We start from the raw sequence: 14,325 nt of genomic DNA, 5'->3' as shown, positions 1-14,325 counted from the left end.
CCACGAAAAAGGGAAAGCTGTAAAGAAATCGATATCCATGTCGCGAGTTGCACAGCCGTTATTTAGATGATTCAAAGTGTGTCCTGAATAACGAAAGGTAAAGACCGCGTAGGCATAGTTCAATTCAAAAGGGAACATAGGAGAAGCAGATTATCGGAGAGGTTATATCAGGATACTTCAATCAGAAAAAGATAGAGGCCCATATGGAAAACTCAGGAAAGAAAGGTACTGTAAATTATATCTCATGTTAACTAAGATTCGTCTGTATTAGTTATCATTATTCTAATACTGAACTGTTGAGGTGACCAAGAAAACAATACTAGGACTTTAGTATCTGACAGAATATATTGAAAGTAAGCTGGCTAGTGTTAATGTTATATGAGTAATTAAGTGTCCTGAGAATTTTGCATATCTATTATATTGAATAAGAAAGTTTAAATGTCATAGTTATGTGTTAGTGCAGTAAATGGTTTAGTTAAACTACTTAAGTTTGGATAGTTAAATAGTGTGAATTAATCTTATATGTCCATGTCATATGAAGTTATGTGTTGAATGTGTATGGCGGCATGATCATAATACCCATTATAGGCTCATAGCTTAATTATTTATGATAAGCTAATGTCAGTTTGTAAATATTTAGTATAGCATTGAATTGAGTAATAACTAAAATTTGAATTGTACCATGTTAAGGAATTTAATAAACCTTTTGTCCAATGATAAAACAGTTGTCTGAAATTGCTGTCCAATGCACCACTTGAAAAATTACGAACCTAATCACGCGGGAAATTAATGTGTTAAGAAACGAGATAAAGTGTCACGACTGCAACATTGTTTCACTTTCAGACATATTTTAGTTCTTTCTCCTTGTTTTTGTATATAATATCTCAAACTAAATATCCCAAAAGGCGCAGTATAATACAAATATTAGGGGTACTAAGGGGAGAAATAACTTAAGTATTAGTAAAATTTTTGGTGATATCTCGAGCATAGATAATAGTAGAACATAGATGAGAGGAAATTACTAGTTAGAATAAAAATCATAAAAGGGGACACAACAGCAGCACAGCCAACAGAGGTATTAGTTCTTTACAATTGCAGGTAGATGGATGATGGAGTATAAGATTTCTGTAGCTGACAAAGTGAGAGGTTGCAGGATGGTGTTGCAAACCTGCCATGGAGGAATGCTGTTATGTTTAGTGTAGCTAATGTTGTCAACATTTATACCAACAACTTGCACAGTTTCTTTAACATGCATACCAAAAGGATGTATAGCAGTTTGATGTGTGTGATATTGAGCTTCCCAATGCAGAGAGAAGATACTATTCCATGTGGGATGATCTGGGAGAGATTTTATTTTGAGGCCGTAATTAAGAGATAACTGTTTCTGTTGAAGTGATAGAGCTGGTTCATTTGTTGAAGCATAGAGACTCAAAGTCTCTATGCTTCAACATAGAGACTTTGAGTGGGTGATGTACAGAAGGCACCAGTAGCTATCCATATACCCTAATGATGGATGGAATCCAACCATCATAGGTTACTCTGTCTTGCAGAACCATAGACTTGGGACCCATAATCCAGCTTTGAACGTATAAGTGCATGATAAAGATGGAGCAATGAAGCTCGATCAGTACCTGTCTCAGTAGAGGATAGAGTGTGAAGGAGGTTCAAAGTTCTTTTGCACTTTTCTCTTAGTTGACGAATGTGTGCTAGTTAGTTTCTTGGTTTCTGTAGATCCAGTAGCTACAGAAACCAAGAACTTGATTTCTGCAGCTACTGGAATAACAGTATGTCCCATTCTTAGTTCAGGATCTGGGTGATGAGTGCATTTTCGACAGACGTGTACACAAACACTTTTTTTTCTGTTGAAAACCTAAATCCATTATTAAGAGCCCACAGAGAGACATGATCAATTGCTTGCTGAAGTTGTCTTTCAATTACTTTCATATTACGTGAATGACAGTAAATTGTGAAGTCATCAACATATAGAGCATTGTTTACAATGGAAGGAAGCTGTTCAGTGATTGAGTTAATTTTAATAGCAAAAAGGGTCAAAATTAGGACAGAGCCTTGGGGAACACCCTGTTCAACAGGGTGTTCCCCAAGGCTCTATATGTTGTGTTTATCCAACAGCTTGAAGAAGCTGTTGGGTTAGTGAAATCTAAAAGCAGTACAAAAGCACAGATATGGGTGGAATTCATGTCTTTGAGGTGGTGAAACCAAGGCAACTCCAATGTTGAAAGTTATATTTTCTTAAGCTCTGATAAATTTGAATCTGGCTGTAATAAATGAAGGGATATATAATATCCTTTTTATAATAACTTTATTCCAGAATGAAGACTTTAATGCTCTTTATTATAGTATAAAATTTCTTATTTCGTTTAGATTAAAAGCTGAATTTGATTTTTAACTCAGTACTGAAATTATCAGTGGAACATTGCTTTGGAGGTATAGCTTGGGTTTTCCTAGTTTAGAATAGTTGGAAGTTTGTTATTATTTTATTTAGTTATTTTTACATTTTTCCCCAATCAAAATTCTACTATATAATTTATTTATTTATTTATTTATTTTTTTAGGATCATGTTAAGTTGACTAACTATGGTCTTTATCACATGACAGAAGGCGGTACTTGTATATCATTTCCAATTGGGTAAATAGACTTCTTAAAAATCTTAGCTTTTTTTTTTTTTTTTTAATTTATATATGATTTTAAAATGAATGTGAAAATACAGATAGTTGATTCTTGCTTCAGTAAACACCTACAATCATTGCAAACTCACAATACAGTTATAACTTGCTACAGTTAAAACAGACCCATTTACTATAATAATACTACTGAAAAAGTCCCATGGGTACATTACTATCCTAATGGAAATTCGCTATAGCAAACTGTTTCTGTGGTTTTTATAAGTTTGCTATTGTGAGAGTTAATTATCCCATTACCCAGTTCCAGGTACAGCCATGTGACTTTGCTTCTTTGCAATGTGATTAATGATCTGATAGGGCACATAATATTATCTGCATAGTATATTATGGCTGCTGTCAATTGTGTATGTTTTCTGGCTGATTTGATTTTGCACAATAAAGAACCCCAAGTTTCCAGGAGGGAAAAACCCAGCCATATCCAAACAAGACTGGCTGACTTACCTTCAGCTGAAAAGCTCTGATAAAGATTCTTCATATCCTACACAGGATTCAAACTCAAGTATTTCTAATTAAAGGGCATGGTCAAAACTGATTGGGCTACAGAGACTGAGAGTTGAATGTATGTTCGAGATAATGCAAGCTGTAGCAAACTGTGAAGATAATAGAGATAATGCAAGAGATTTTAAATGATTACTCAGGTGTCTCTTAAGTAATGCAAAGAACATTGTTTGCCTTATTTCTGAATAAGTATAAAAGCATAGTTAAAACATACATTTGGACAATGATCAACCAGATGATATCAGTCATAAAATTCTTTTATTTTCTTCAATTTCACATGGTTGTAAAGCCCACACAGTAATATTATTATTATTACGTGACATCTCTAAGCAGTCCAAAGACTCATTGCAGGAGGGTACTCTGCTACACACACACACACTCACTGTCTTCCCTACTACTTAATTCTCGTACTACACACAACTACCATCAGTGCAATCTACTGCCCATCACTACTGTCAACAGTATTTTTTGTCTGTAAATTGCTTATGTTTTGATGGCTGATTTGCATGTATGCGTGATGAAAAACCTGAGTTTCCAGGAGAAAAAACCCTGCTACCCCTGTATGAGATCAGCTAACTTACCTTCAATTGACAAAGTCCATATAAAGATTCCTGTGGACATCATGATGAGAATTGAACTCAGGCCTTTTCCAATTTAATGGTGTGATATACTGTCATTCTTCCAGTTGCACTATGGAGATCAATTGAGTATTGATATGGAGTGTTGATTATTTTTAGCAGTATAGATGAGAACACAGACTGATAAGAAAATAACTATTTATTAACTTATTAACAATCTATTAATAATAATTTGCCTGTTAATAATCTATTAACAGGCAAACCGGTCCTGTGAACACACATGGTTACAGTCATAAAATATATACACCTAAACCTCTTTTTATGCGAATTTTTTTTACGCGAATTGGGATATCAAAAATAATTTTTTTTACGCGATTTTTATTCACTTTTACACGACCAACCTAAAGCCTAAGTTAGGAAAAAATCTGTAATTCAAGAAAATTCTGAGAATTTTGTAGAATTGCATTCTTGTTTCAATTAAGAAAATTCTAAATTCTTACGAATTTCATTTATTGGGAATTCCATGAATTACATAACTGACTGTGGATAAAAAAGCAGTTCTTTGCAGTTTGAATTTGGTGTTTGAGTAGACAACACAGTTACCGCATTTTTTAAGTGAAATCAAAATAAAAATCGCGTTATAAAATTAATAATTTTGCCAAGAAATAATAAATGGTAAGCTATATGTAATTGTCAAACTTTCATTTCATTAACCGAAGATTTTAATCCAGCCCTCACACGATGTTGCTGATAACCAAAAAAAAAAAAAAAAAAAGGAAAGCCGTTTCCTTGGATATAAAAATTCAAATGTTAGATCGTTTTCAAACTGGGAAAGGTGCGACGGCTGTGGGTAAGCATTTTGGAGTCCATGAATCAACTGTGAGATCTTTAAAGAAAAATGAAGAGGCTATTAGAAAAGAGGTATGTTCTGGTACAAAATCAAGTGCGAAATTATCATCATACACAAGAGATGTTGTTCTAGAAAAGGCCAAAAAAGCTTTAGTGATGTGGATAGAAGATAATGTACAAAAAAGAATGCCAGTTGACCGAAATTACATCAAGCAATCAGCATTGAGATTTTATGAACAGATTAAAAAACTGCAGCCAGATACTTTATCTCAATCGAGGAAAAAATATGAATTTCATGCAAGTAATGGTTGGCTGGCTAAGTTTATTAAAAGATATGCTCTTCGTAATATAAAAATTAAAGGTGAAACGGCTTCTGCTGATGAAACAGCTGCTAAAGCATTTCCACAAAAACTTGCTAAAATAATTGAAGATGGAGGTTACACTTGTGAACAAGTTTGGAATATGGATGAAACCGGCATTTTCTGGAAAAATTCCAAACAGAACTTATGTATCAAAAATGCAAAAAACTCTTGGTGGGTTCAAAGCAGCAAAGGATTTTTTGCTGCTTTGAATCCACCATAACACTCCTATTTTGTTCAAACACTTTAGGAAATCGGATGTTAAAACCACTGCTCATAAATCGATCATTAAGACCACGGCCAATGAAAGGCGTAGATTTTCAAAAATTGCCAGTTCGTTGAATGGCCAACAAAAAAGCTTGGGTGACCATTGATATTTTCACTGAGTGGTTCCACAAACATTTTGTGCCAGAAGTTAGACGTTATTTGAATGACAAGGGTCTTGAATTTAAAGTGCTTTTGATTCTTCATAATGCACCCAGTCATCCTGCCATAGAACACCCACATGTGCAATTTTTTTTTCTGCCGCCCAATACCACATCATTGCTACAACCTCTAGATCAGGGTATAATTGAGACTTTTAAAACATATTATGTCAGACAAACATTTCAGTACATTTTGAACAAGCTAAATGATGAAACACTGTCAGTTATGGATGTGTGGAAAAAATTTTCAATTATGGACTTTTTTGATCAGGTTCAATTATTGTTATCTGAATTGAGACCAGAAACTATGAATGCATGTTGGAAAGCTATTTGGCCTGCATGTATTAAAGAGAATACTCCTGTTCCCTCCAATCATACTGCAGAATTCCCTAATATAATAAGTTTGGCATGTGAAATTGGCAGAGAAGGATTCGATGATCTTACGTCAGCAGATATTGAAGAATTGTTAATTGATAAACCTCTTAGCGAAGACGAAATAGTGGAGATTGTTTCTGAGATTCCTGAACGCATCAACACAGCGATTAATAACTGAGTTCATGCGCAAAACTATTGAAACAACCAGTGGTACTTTTGTTCAAGACACGACAAGAAGAATTCCACAAGTTGAGGCAGAAGTCGATGACGATAATACCATTATTACAGTCTCATGAAAACAAAAGCTTTCACGTTTATTGTCAGAAACTGATAACGAATAATATAATTTTTTATAGAATCCTTAGCAAACAACTGAAATGAATATGTTTTTTTTAAAGTTATTAAAATTCATTATATGTATGTGTGTTCTCCATGAAATGTAAATAAAAATCTTATGATCCTAATGAATTTATTGTTTGTTTTTTTCATTTTTTTGCTTATATTTCAGGTTTGGAACCAATCTTCACTTTTTCTATGGAGTCAGTAGTTCTTTTTACGCGAATTCTATTTACGCGTAATTTTTAGGAACGTATCTATCGCATAAAAAGTGGTTTAGGTTTACTACGGCAAGGAAGGCAATGGGAAATCACCTTGTTCATAATCATCTTCCTAGTATGATAGCATATAGCTACCCCCACTAGCTGTATGGCTGAGGGAATAGGATAGGATAAGATGACTGTCTTCCAAATCGTTGGCAAATTTGTACAGCCATACTTGTTGCGGTTTGGAGTATGTGTCAAGGCTTCTGTTGATTCCAAGAACTATCTCTGTGACTTATAAAAGCTTCTGTGCAGCACTTGTTTTCTTCCAATTGATCCTGTGGACAGGATATCCAAAGCATGGTCTATGGTCTGCTAGACCTGACTTGCCATAGCGATAGTGCCTGATGTATTTTTTATGTTCACTGAGGTAGATGTCCACAATTCTTCCTGCCTGTCCGTAGTAAGCTCGATCACGTGAACAGGGCACTGTTCATGGGATCACATAGATGTTGAGGAAGAGATTCTTTCCTTGAACGAGAGCTGCCAATTTGACATACGATTTAAATACGGTGCATAGTCGATGTGTATTAAGCACTCTTGATATCTTTTTAGATGTGCCTTTAATGTATGGGATGGTGACAGTTTTGTTGTAGTCTTCTGTAGTAGACAGTGAGGGAGATTTCTGGGGGAGCATTGAGTATTTTGTCCATTTTATGGGGATTACAGCCATTGGCTAAGAAGGTGTGATGTAAATGAGTGAGTTCAACAGTGAGAGCATTGTTATTGGAACAAATTGCTCTAGTTCTGTGGGTTAGTGTTTTTAGGATACCTTTAGGATTCTGTTAAATTTTTAAAATTTAACAGAATCCTAAAAATTGTTAGATTTTTTAGGATTCTGTAGTAGACAGTGAGGGAGATTTCTGGGGGAGCATTTAGTATTTTGTCCATTTTATGGGGATTACAGCCATTGGCTAAGAAGGTGTGATGTAAATGAGTGAGTTCAACAGTGAGAGCATTGTGATTGGAACAAATTGCTCTAGTTCTGTGGGTTAGTGTTTTTAGGATACCATACTGTTCAAATGGGTGATGGTGTGATTGTTTTGTGTAAATATCTCCCTGCATGTGTGGGTTTTCTATAAACCAAGAATGATAAGGAACCATCTGGAAGACATTTGATTAGTGTATCAAATGTCTTCCAGATACATCACCAACATAGCTCAGCCAAAGCCTTGGTTTGAGTGTGGCTGTATTGATAGCTAGCTTTTTCAAGTGTTCTATGTAGAAGTTGGCTGTGGGGGGGGGGGGAGAGCCCATTGCTGCCCATTGCTCTGAAGATGCTGGATAGAATGCCAGCGAAATATCAGCAATAAGTTAATAAATAGTTATTTCCTTATCAGTCTGTATTCTCATCTATACTGTTAAAATTAATCAACATGTACGACGAATACATTAGCCTTTCCACACGTTTATTGACATTGAGATTGTTATTTCAGTCTTGTAAAGTCTTAATCAGACATGACTATTGAAAGATTTTTTTTGTCTAGTGTTTTTGAAAAACAGACAAGTGAGTTGACCTTCCAAAAGAGGGATCATTTGTGGAGTACCACAGGGATCTGTTTTAGGACCATTATTATTTAACTAGTAAGTTAGTGATATTGGGACTGGCTTAACTGGAGATGTGCAACTGTTGCTGATTGTGTAAAGTTGGAAAGAACTATGAGAAGTAGGGCAGATTTAGCCTTGCAAGATGAGCTGAATTGACTATGTCAGTGGACAAATGAATAGAGTTTTCAATTTAATGTTGTCAAGTGCATGGTCTGGAAATTTGGTAGGCATGGTTGGGATACAGAGTATTAATTAATGGGAAAATTGTGAGGGGAGGTGGTAGAGATGAAAGATTTGGGAGTGGTGATGGACATTATGGCCTATGGAATGTCAAATATGAGGAGAGATTGAGGGAATGCAACAGAGCCTTGTGAATAGAAGAAGAAGAAGAAGAAGAAGAAGTGGGGGGGGGGATATGATTGAGACAGAAGTTAGTGGATGTTGCTACCAGATTAATGTGGAGGAGATTTTTCATAAAGGATGGCAAGGGTAGAACTAGAGGCATTTCTTGGAAGCTTTATAAGTAGGATATGAGCAGGGGAGTGCGAAGCAGGTTTTTACATGGAACTTGATCGATGAGTGGAATGTATTGGCTTAAAACAAGGTGAAGCAGAAGAAACTGTGAATGCGTTTAAGGCACAGATTGATGATCATTTGTATGAAAATTATTGACCTCCTATGGTGAGTCCTTTGACTCCATGGAGGGCAGATGTTAACCATGCTACTGGCCAGGATGTATATATACGTCCACATTTCCATGGATGCGAAGTGCATATTAAAATTGTAATACCGTTGATATTACATTGAAATTTATAATGGATACGAAGCTTTTGAGGGAGCATATTTGATCTTTAATGGCCAGTAAGGTGGTTAATAATAAATATTTTGTGTCCCTCCCATCTTCTGTCTGTCTAAACTATGTAGTTTATATTCCCTCAGTCTGATCTCATAAACAACTCTGTATATTTCTATTTAAAAGGAGAAATGTATTGTGCGAGAGAGAGGACATGAAAGAATTACTGGAAGTAGCAAAAGAAAAGAGTGTGAGAGAGAGAGAGAGAGAGAGAGTTAAAATAGTGAGTCAGTTGTTGAGGTATGACAGAGAAGAGCTGAGAAGGAGGGCTAATATAGCGAATGACTCAATGCATACATTATTCAGGAGGAGTAGTGTGGAGTTTGTGGATGTGTGGTGTGAATTTGATGGGCGAAAGAACTTATACAAGAAGAATGGTTTGCATCTGAATGGATTTGGTGTTTGGAGACTGGAAAAAAGCGTTGTTGAATGAAGTGAAAGTGGATGTGCAGAATCAGGGAAACTACAATGTTTAAGAGAGGGATAAGCTGTTGAGTGGATATGCAGACATCATTGAGGAAGTTGAGTGTAAGAATGCGTATAATATGCGTGTCACTACCACTGATAACAAACCAGAATGGTATAGTTAGTATAACGTGTGAGGATAGCGGTGGGCTTAAGGGACTTTTGCACTTTACGAGGGTGGTCTGAAAAGTTCTTGGCCTCAACCATAGATCGCAATACTATTGGCAAGATTTTTTATTTTTTTTTTTAAGTTGGTACAGCTGTCATAAGCATCCATGTGAAATTGCAAGTCATTCTATCAAGTAGTTTGTTTTATACAGCTGTCTGAAGCAAAAGTGTTGCCTGTATCCCTTGAAATGGATAAATTTGAGTATCAAGCAGTTATAAAATTCTTTGTAAAAGAAGGTTTAACGCTAAAAGAAATTCATTCGAAGTTCATAAAAGTTTATGGGCACTCTTTTCCTTCAATTTCGACAATTAAGAAATGGGTTGCCGAGTTTAAATGTGGCCGTACCAGCCTTGAAGATGATCCATGTGAAGGACATCCAAAAAGTCTAACAACACCAGAAATCATTGATCAAGTGCATGATATGGTATTGGATGACCGGCGAGTCAGAGTGCATGAAATTGCTGAGACTATAGGCATTTCAAGAGAACATGTAGGATATATTTTGAATGAAGAATTGCATATGAAAAAGCTTTGTGCAAGATGGGTGCTGCGGTTGCTCATAGCAGATCAAAAACGCACTCGCATGAAAATATCTGAACAGTGCTTGGAACGTTTTAACAAGAATAAAACTGATTTTGTGCATCAGTTTATTACTATGGATGAGACTTGGATTCACTGTAAAATTAATTGTTGGTTGTGCCATTATAATATTTTGGGTTAGTTGTTATTTCTGTTAATTATTTTCTTCTATATCTATGTCGCGCCTTTTGTGTTATTTTTTTTTCTTTTGTCGTTATCCTTCCTATGTCTACTTTAACTTCAAACTCTCTGTTAAGTAATGTTTATATTATTCTAATCTAATCCGATTAATATATTCCCGTCTTGCAATCCTTTATACTTTCTACAATTGTTAGCGCCGTTTAGTGAAAGGACCTCTGAAATAGGCAATTCATGGTTACAGTTAACTATCTCCCACGCTATCTAACTCAAGAAAAATTTATATTGTTTGTTGACTGCGCCATCCTGAATTAATTTTATAGCATGAGAAGATTAGTTATAACACTTATAGAATAGGTCACTTACTAAAATAATTCCTTAAATAGTCAGTCGTGGCAATTTCTCTAATTTAAGCACACAATTTCGGCTGTTTTTATGAGACAGTGCATTGGTCAAAGATCAGGCGATAGTTTTAAACAAACAAAAACGTTTATTTTACCTTAAGCAACTGTACAACGTAATATACAATTGAACAATTTCTCTCTGATGCCTATTTAAACTAAAATCATAACCTTACAATTTAGACCTGCTATTCACAATGCTTAAATAACTTCCTTTACAAAATCCAGCCATTTACTGGCTGTTACAATTTACATCGTTGGCTAACATTCTTCCTAACATATACTAGTTAATTTTCAGCCTCAATTATCTGTTATAGTGTTTTTATACAATAGAATCTACTCACAAATTCGCAGTATCATATACAGTCCTACCAGCTTTTGAAGATTAGTGTGGTGGTCCTGCTAACTGCATTCCTCTGTCCTATATACTAGCCTTCACTGAACAGCTTTTTGGCGATCATCCTGCTGTAGTCCTCTTCTGGGAATTATGGCGTAGCTCACCATCACTTCTGGATCTACTGTAGTCGGCATGTATCTAGTACCATGTGGCACGTTCTGTTACTGAAAAATACATCTGCATAGAATAATCTGCCTCGCCTGGTTTTCTGGTGCCTAGGGGTCACGTTCCGATGAAGTCTCGGAAGTCCGAACAGATCAACGAACTGCAGGAAGACGAAAAAACTCTCAGTCTCCTTTTAGAGGTTCTCAAGACCTCTTTTATACAATTCCGAAGTTCCATGCTTTAGGATCGGAGACCTCTGAATCCTCTGTAAATAACTGATGTCACTGTTGTCTTGACCTTCAGTTTTGGTGGCAAAATCTCCACATCTGAATGACCTTCATTACCTTTGTTCACTTTCAAGTCACCAACATAATCTTGCCCTAAACATAATATAATCCTCTTAACTTGAGGCAGAAATACTTTTAACATTCTGTTACTCTTACAGTTTTGCATCAAAACTTAATAAAATATCAACATAATGTACAATTTGAACCTTTACAATATTTTATAATTTATGAACAGTTCTATGTCATTCTTTTTGTCAGTTACTTATACAAGTTTACAATCAGTATTTCACCGTTAATATACAGTAATGTACAGTTTTGTTCCTTTCACATGATTTGTGACCTCTGTAAAATCGAAGTCAAAAACTTTTACAAAATTTTATCACATCGAATTTTACATCACCATTACCAACCAGAATCCAAACAGCAGTCAAAATAGTGGACAGAAGCCGGTTGTTTAGCACCAAAGAAGACAAAGTCAGTTCCATCAGCAGGAAAGGCCATGGCATCGGTGTTTGGGATGCTAAAGGCATTTTGTTTATTAATTATTTTGAAAGGGGTAAAAAATAACTGGGGAATATTATTCCAATCTTTTAACCAGACTAGACGAAAAAAATACGATCTTCCCAAAACTAAAACTCTTCCTCGCTGGTCAGCATTTTTCTTCAAATCAAGAGGTGATTGCAGCTGTAGAGGGGTATTTTGCAGATCTTACTGAGAATCGCTACAGGGAAGGGATAATGGCACTGGAGCATTGCTGGAATAAATGTATTAGTCTTAAGGGAGATTATGTTGAAAAATAAAAATAATTTTGAAATTATAAATTCGTTTTCTCATTGTTAGGCCAAGAACTTTTCAGACCACCCTCGTACGTACACTAATACCAGGAGCATTCAGAACGAGGAGGAGGAATTTATGGCATTGGTTGGCTCATCCTAGACAAAGGTTATTGGCATTAGTGAGACATGGTTAACAGAAGATGATATAGTTAATGGGATAGAATGTAAAGGGTATAGTGTGTTCAGGGAGGATAGAGAGAAAAGAATGGGGGGAGATGAGTGTTATTGATGAAAACTGTGATAGCCGATGAACTGCAACCAAAAAGAGTAGAAGTTCAACTGCAGGCTAGTGAAAATGGCACATTTGAAGCTATCTGGTGTGAGATTGAGGCCAGCAGAACAAAATATACAGTTGGATGTTGCTATAGACCAGGGGATGGAAAAGATGATGGAGATAGTATGCATTCACAAATATACTCATTGAGTGGAGGATAGGTAATTATTATTCAGAATTTCAACTATGGGAACGTAGGTTGGAAGGAGGAGAGGAACATGGGAAGAAGAAAATGGATTTTTATGCAGTTACTAACAGATAATTACCTGCGATAGCTTGTAATGGAATATACAAGGGATTTCAGAATGCTCGATCTAGTAATTGCATCCGAGAATTTGCCTATAATGAATATGGCCATGTTGCCACCATTTGGGGAGAGTGATCATATGGTCTTGACCTGGGAAGTGGTAAAATGTGTGGAATTTTCATTTAAGACAGGGTATATGTGGAATTACAGGGCTGGTAAGTATGACAAGCTTATGAGATTGCTTTGATCGGTGTCGTGGCATTCAAAACTGCAAGGACTGGTGTATAGAAAATGATAAAGGACTGTTTGAGGGAGGTAATGGCAGACTGCATACCTACTGTCAGGAGAGTAAATCAGGTTGGAGTTAAATGGATGAATATCATCAAGCCGGAGCTGCAAAAAAAGAAACAATTGTGGAGGTGAATTTAAGGAGAAAGGCGACCTGCAGGCAGATGAACATTAAAAGGCACAACCAGAAGGATAACTAGTGTGATAAGAAAGGCAAAAGCAGATTATGAAAGGAAGTTAGCAATGCAGGCCAAAGAGAATCCAAATAGTTCTTCTTTCGATATGGTGCAAGTAAAAGAAAGAATGTATATGTCAGAATGATTTTCAGGCATGCCGATGGTAGGGAGGTAACTGAATCAGTCGAAATAGTTGAATTAATAAGTGAGCACTTAATAATTCTACTATTTCACAGGAACTGAGGTAAATGAAATGGAGGTCATCATCATCAAATTCCTGCCATGTACTCTCAAAGAGTGTACAGGATATGATAGTACTACATGAAAAAAATTACATCATTATTAACTTCCTATCTACAATTTTCCTCCAAATCAGTCTGTAACTTGTCAAGACTCCAACATTATCAGATCTTATATTTCTATCGTCTAAGGCACTTTGTACCGTATCAATCCACCTATATCTTGGTCTTCCTCTGGATCGTTTTGCTGCCAACCTGGCAGAGAACACTTGTTTTGCTAATCTTTCTTCACCCATTCTGTTTAAGTGACCATACCACCTGAGATTAGCTCTGCTAACGCATTCCTGGATGCTGACAATGTCAAGTTCTTTCCTAATATCCTCATTTTTAATATGATATTGTCATTGATGCCATCTGTTCACGCCTCTAATCTTTCTCAGGACTCTCATATCTGCGGTCTCTAGTCTTTGGTCAAGTGTTTTACGTCTGACCCAGCTCTCAGATCCATAAGTTAAAACTGGTTTGAACACTGTCTTGTATACAACTAATTTAGTGTTCCGACTAATTGCTCTCTTATTCCATATGAATTTATTCAATTGTCTTCCCACCATACCAGCTTTGCTGATTCTGTTGTCTATTTCTATGTTGAATTTACCATCTTCACTAAAAATCGTGCCTAAGTAGCTGAAATGTTTTACTTGTTCCACAGGTTCTCCATTCACAACACAGTTTACATTTTCAATGATTCTGCCTATTTTCATTGTCTTTGTCTTTTTATTGCTGACCTTCATACCATATCTATTACAACAATTATTCAATTTAGTCAGACAATCTTGCAGACTTCTAGCGGATTTATTTAGAAGTATAACATCATCCGCATAAAGCAAAGAGCTGATATTAACATATCCAATTTTGATATCATGTTTAATACCACTTT

General features: G+C 35.9%; 1 protein-coding gene across 7 annotated transcripts in view; it reads left to right on the top strand.

The window, feature by feature from the left end:
* The window catches only part of LOC150104805 (TBC domain-containing protein kinase-like protein), a 559,840-nt gene that overhangs the window by 86,201 nt on the left and 459,314 nt on the right, over positions 1-14,325 (top strand). For all 7 annotated transcript variants that reach the window (XM_090395364.1, XM_090395368.1, XM_090395367.1 and 4 more), the window contains exon 5: positions 2,574-2,647. In XM_090395364.1, the coding sequence (XP_090251490.1) occupies positions 2,574-2,647 (74 nt within the window). The remainder of the gene's footprint in view (positions 1-2,573; positions 2,648-14,325) is intronic.

Source organism: Typopeltis vanoorti, chromosome 7, assembly GCF_054136105.1.
Source record: "Typopeltis vanoorti isolate ZY-2024b chromosome 7, IOZ_Tvanoo_1.0, whole genome shotgun sequence".
Classification (NCBI taxonomy): Eukaryota; Metazoa; Arthropoda; class Arachnida; order Uropygi; family Thelyphonidae; genus Typopeltis; species Typopeltis vanoorti.
The sequence above is the reverse complement of the archived record's forward strand: the minus strand, read 5'-3'. Positions and strand labels throughout refer to the sequence as shown.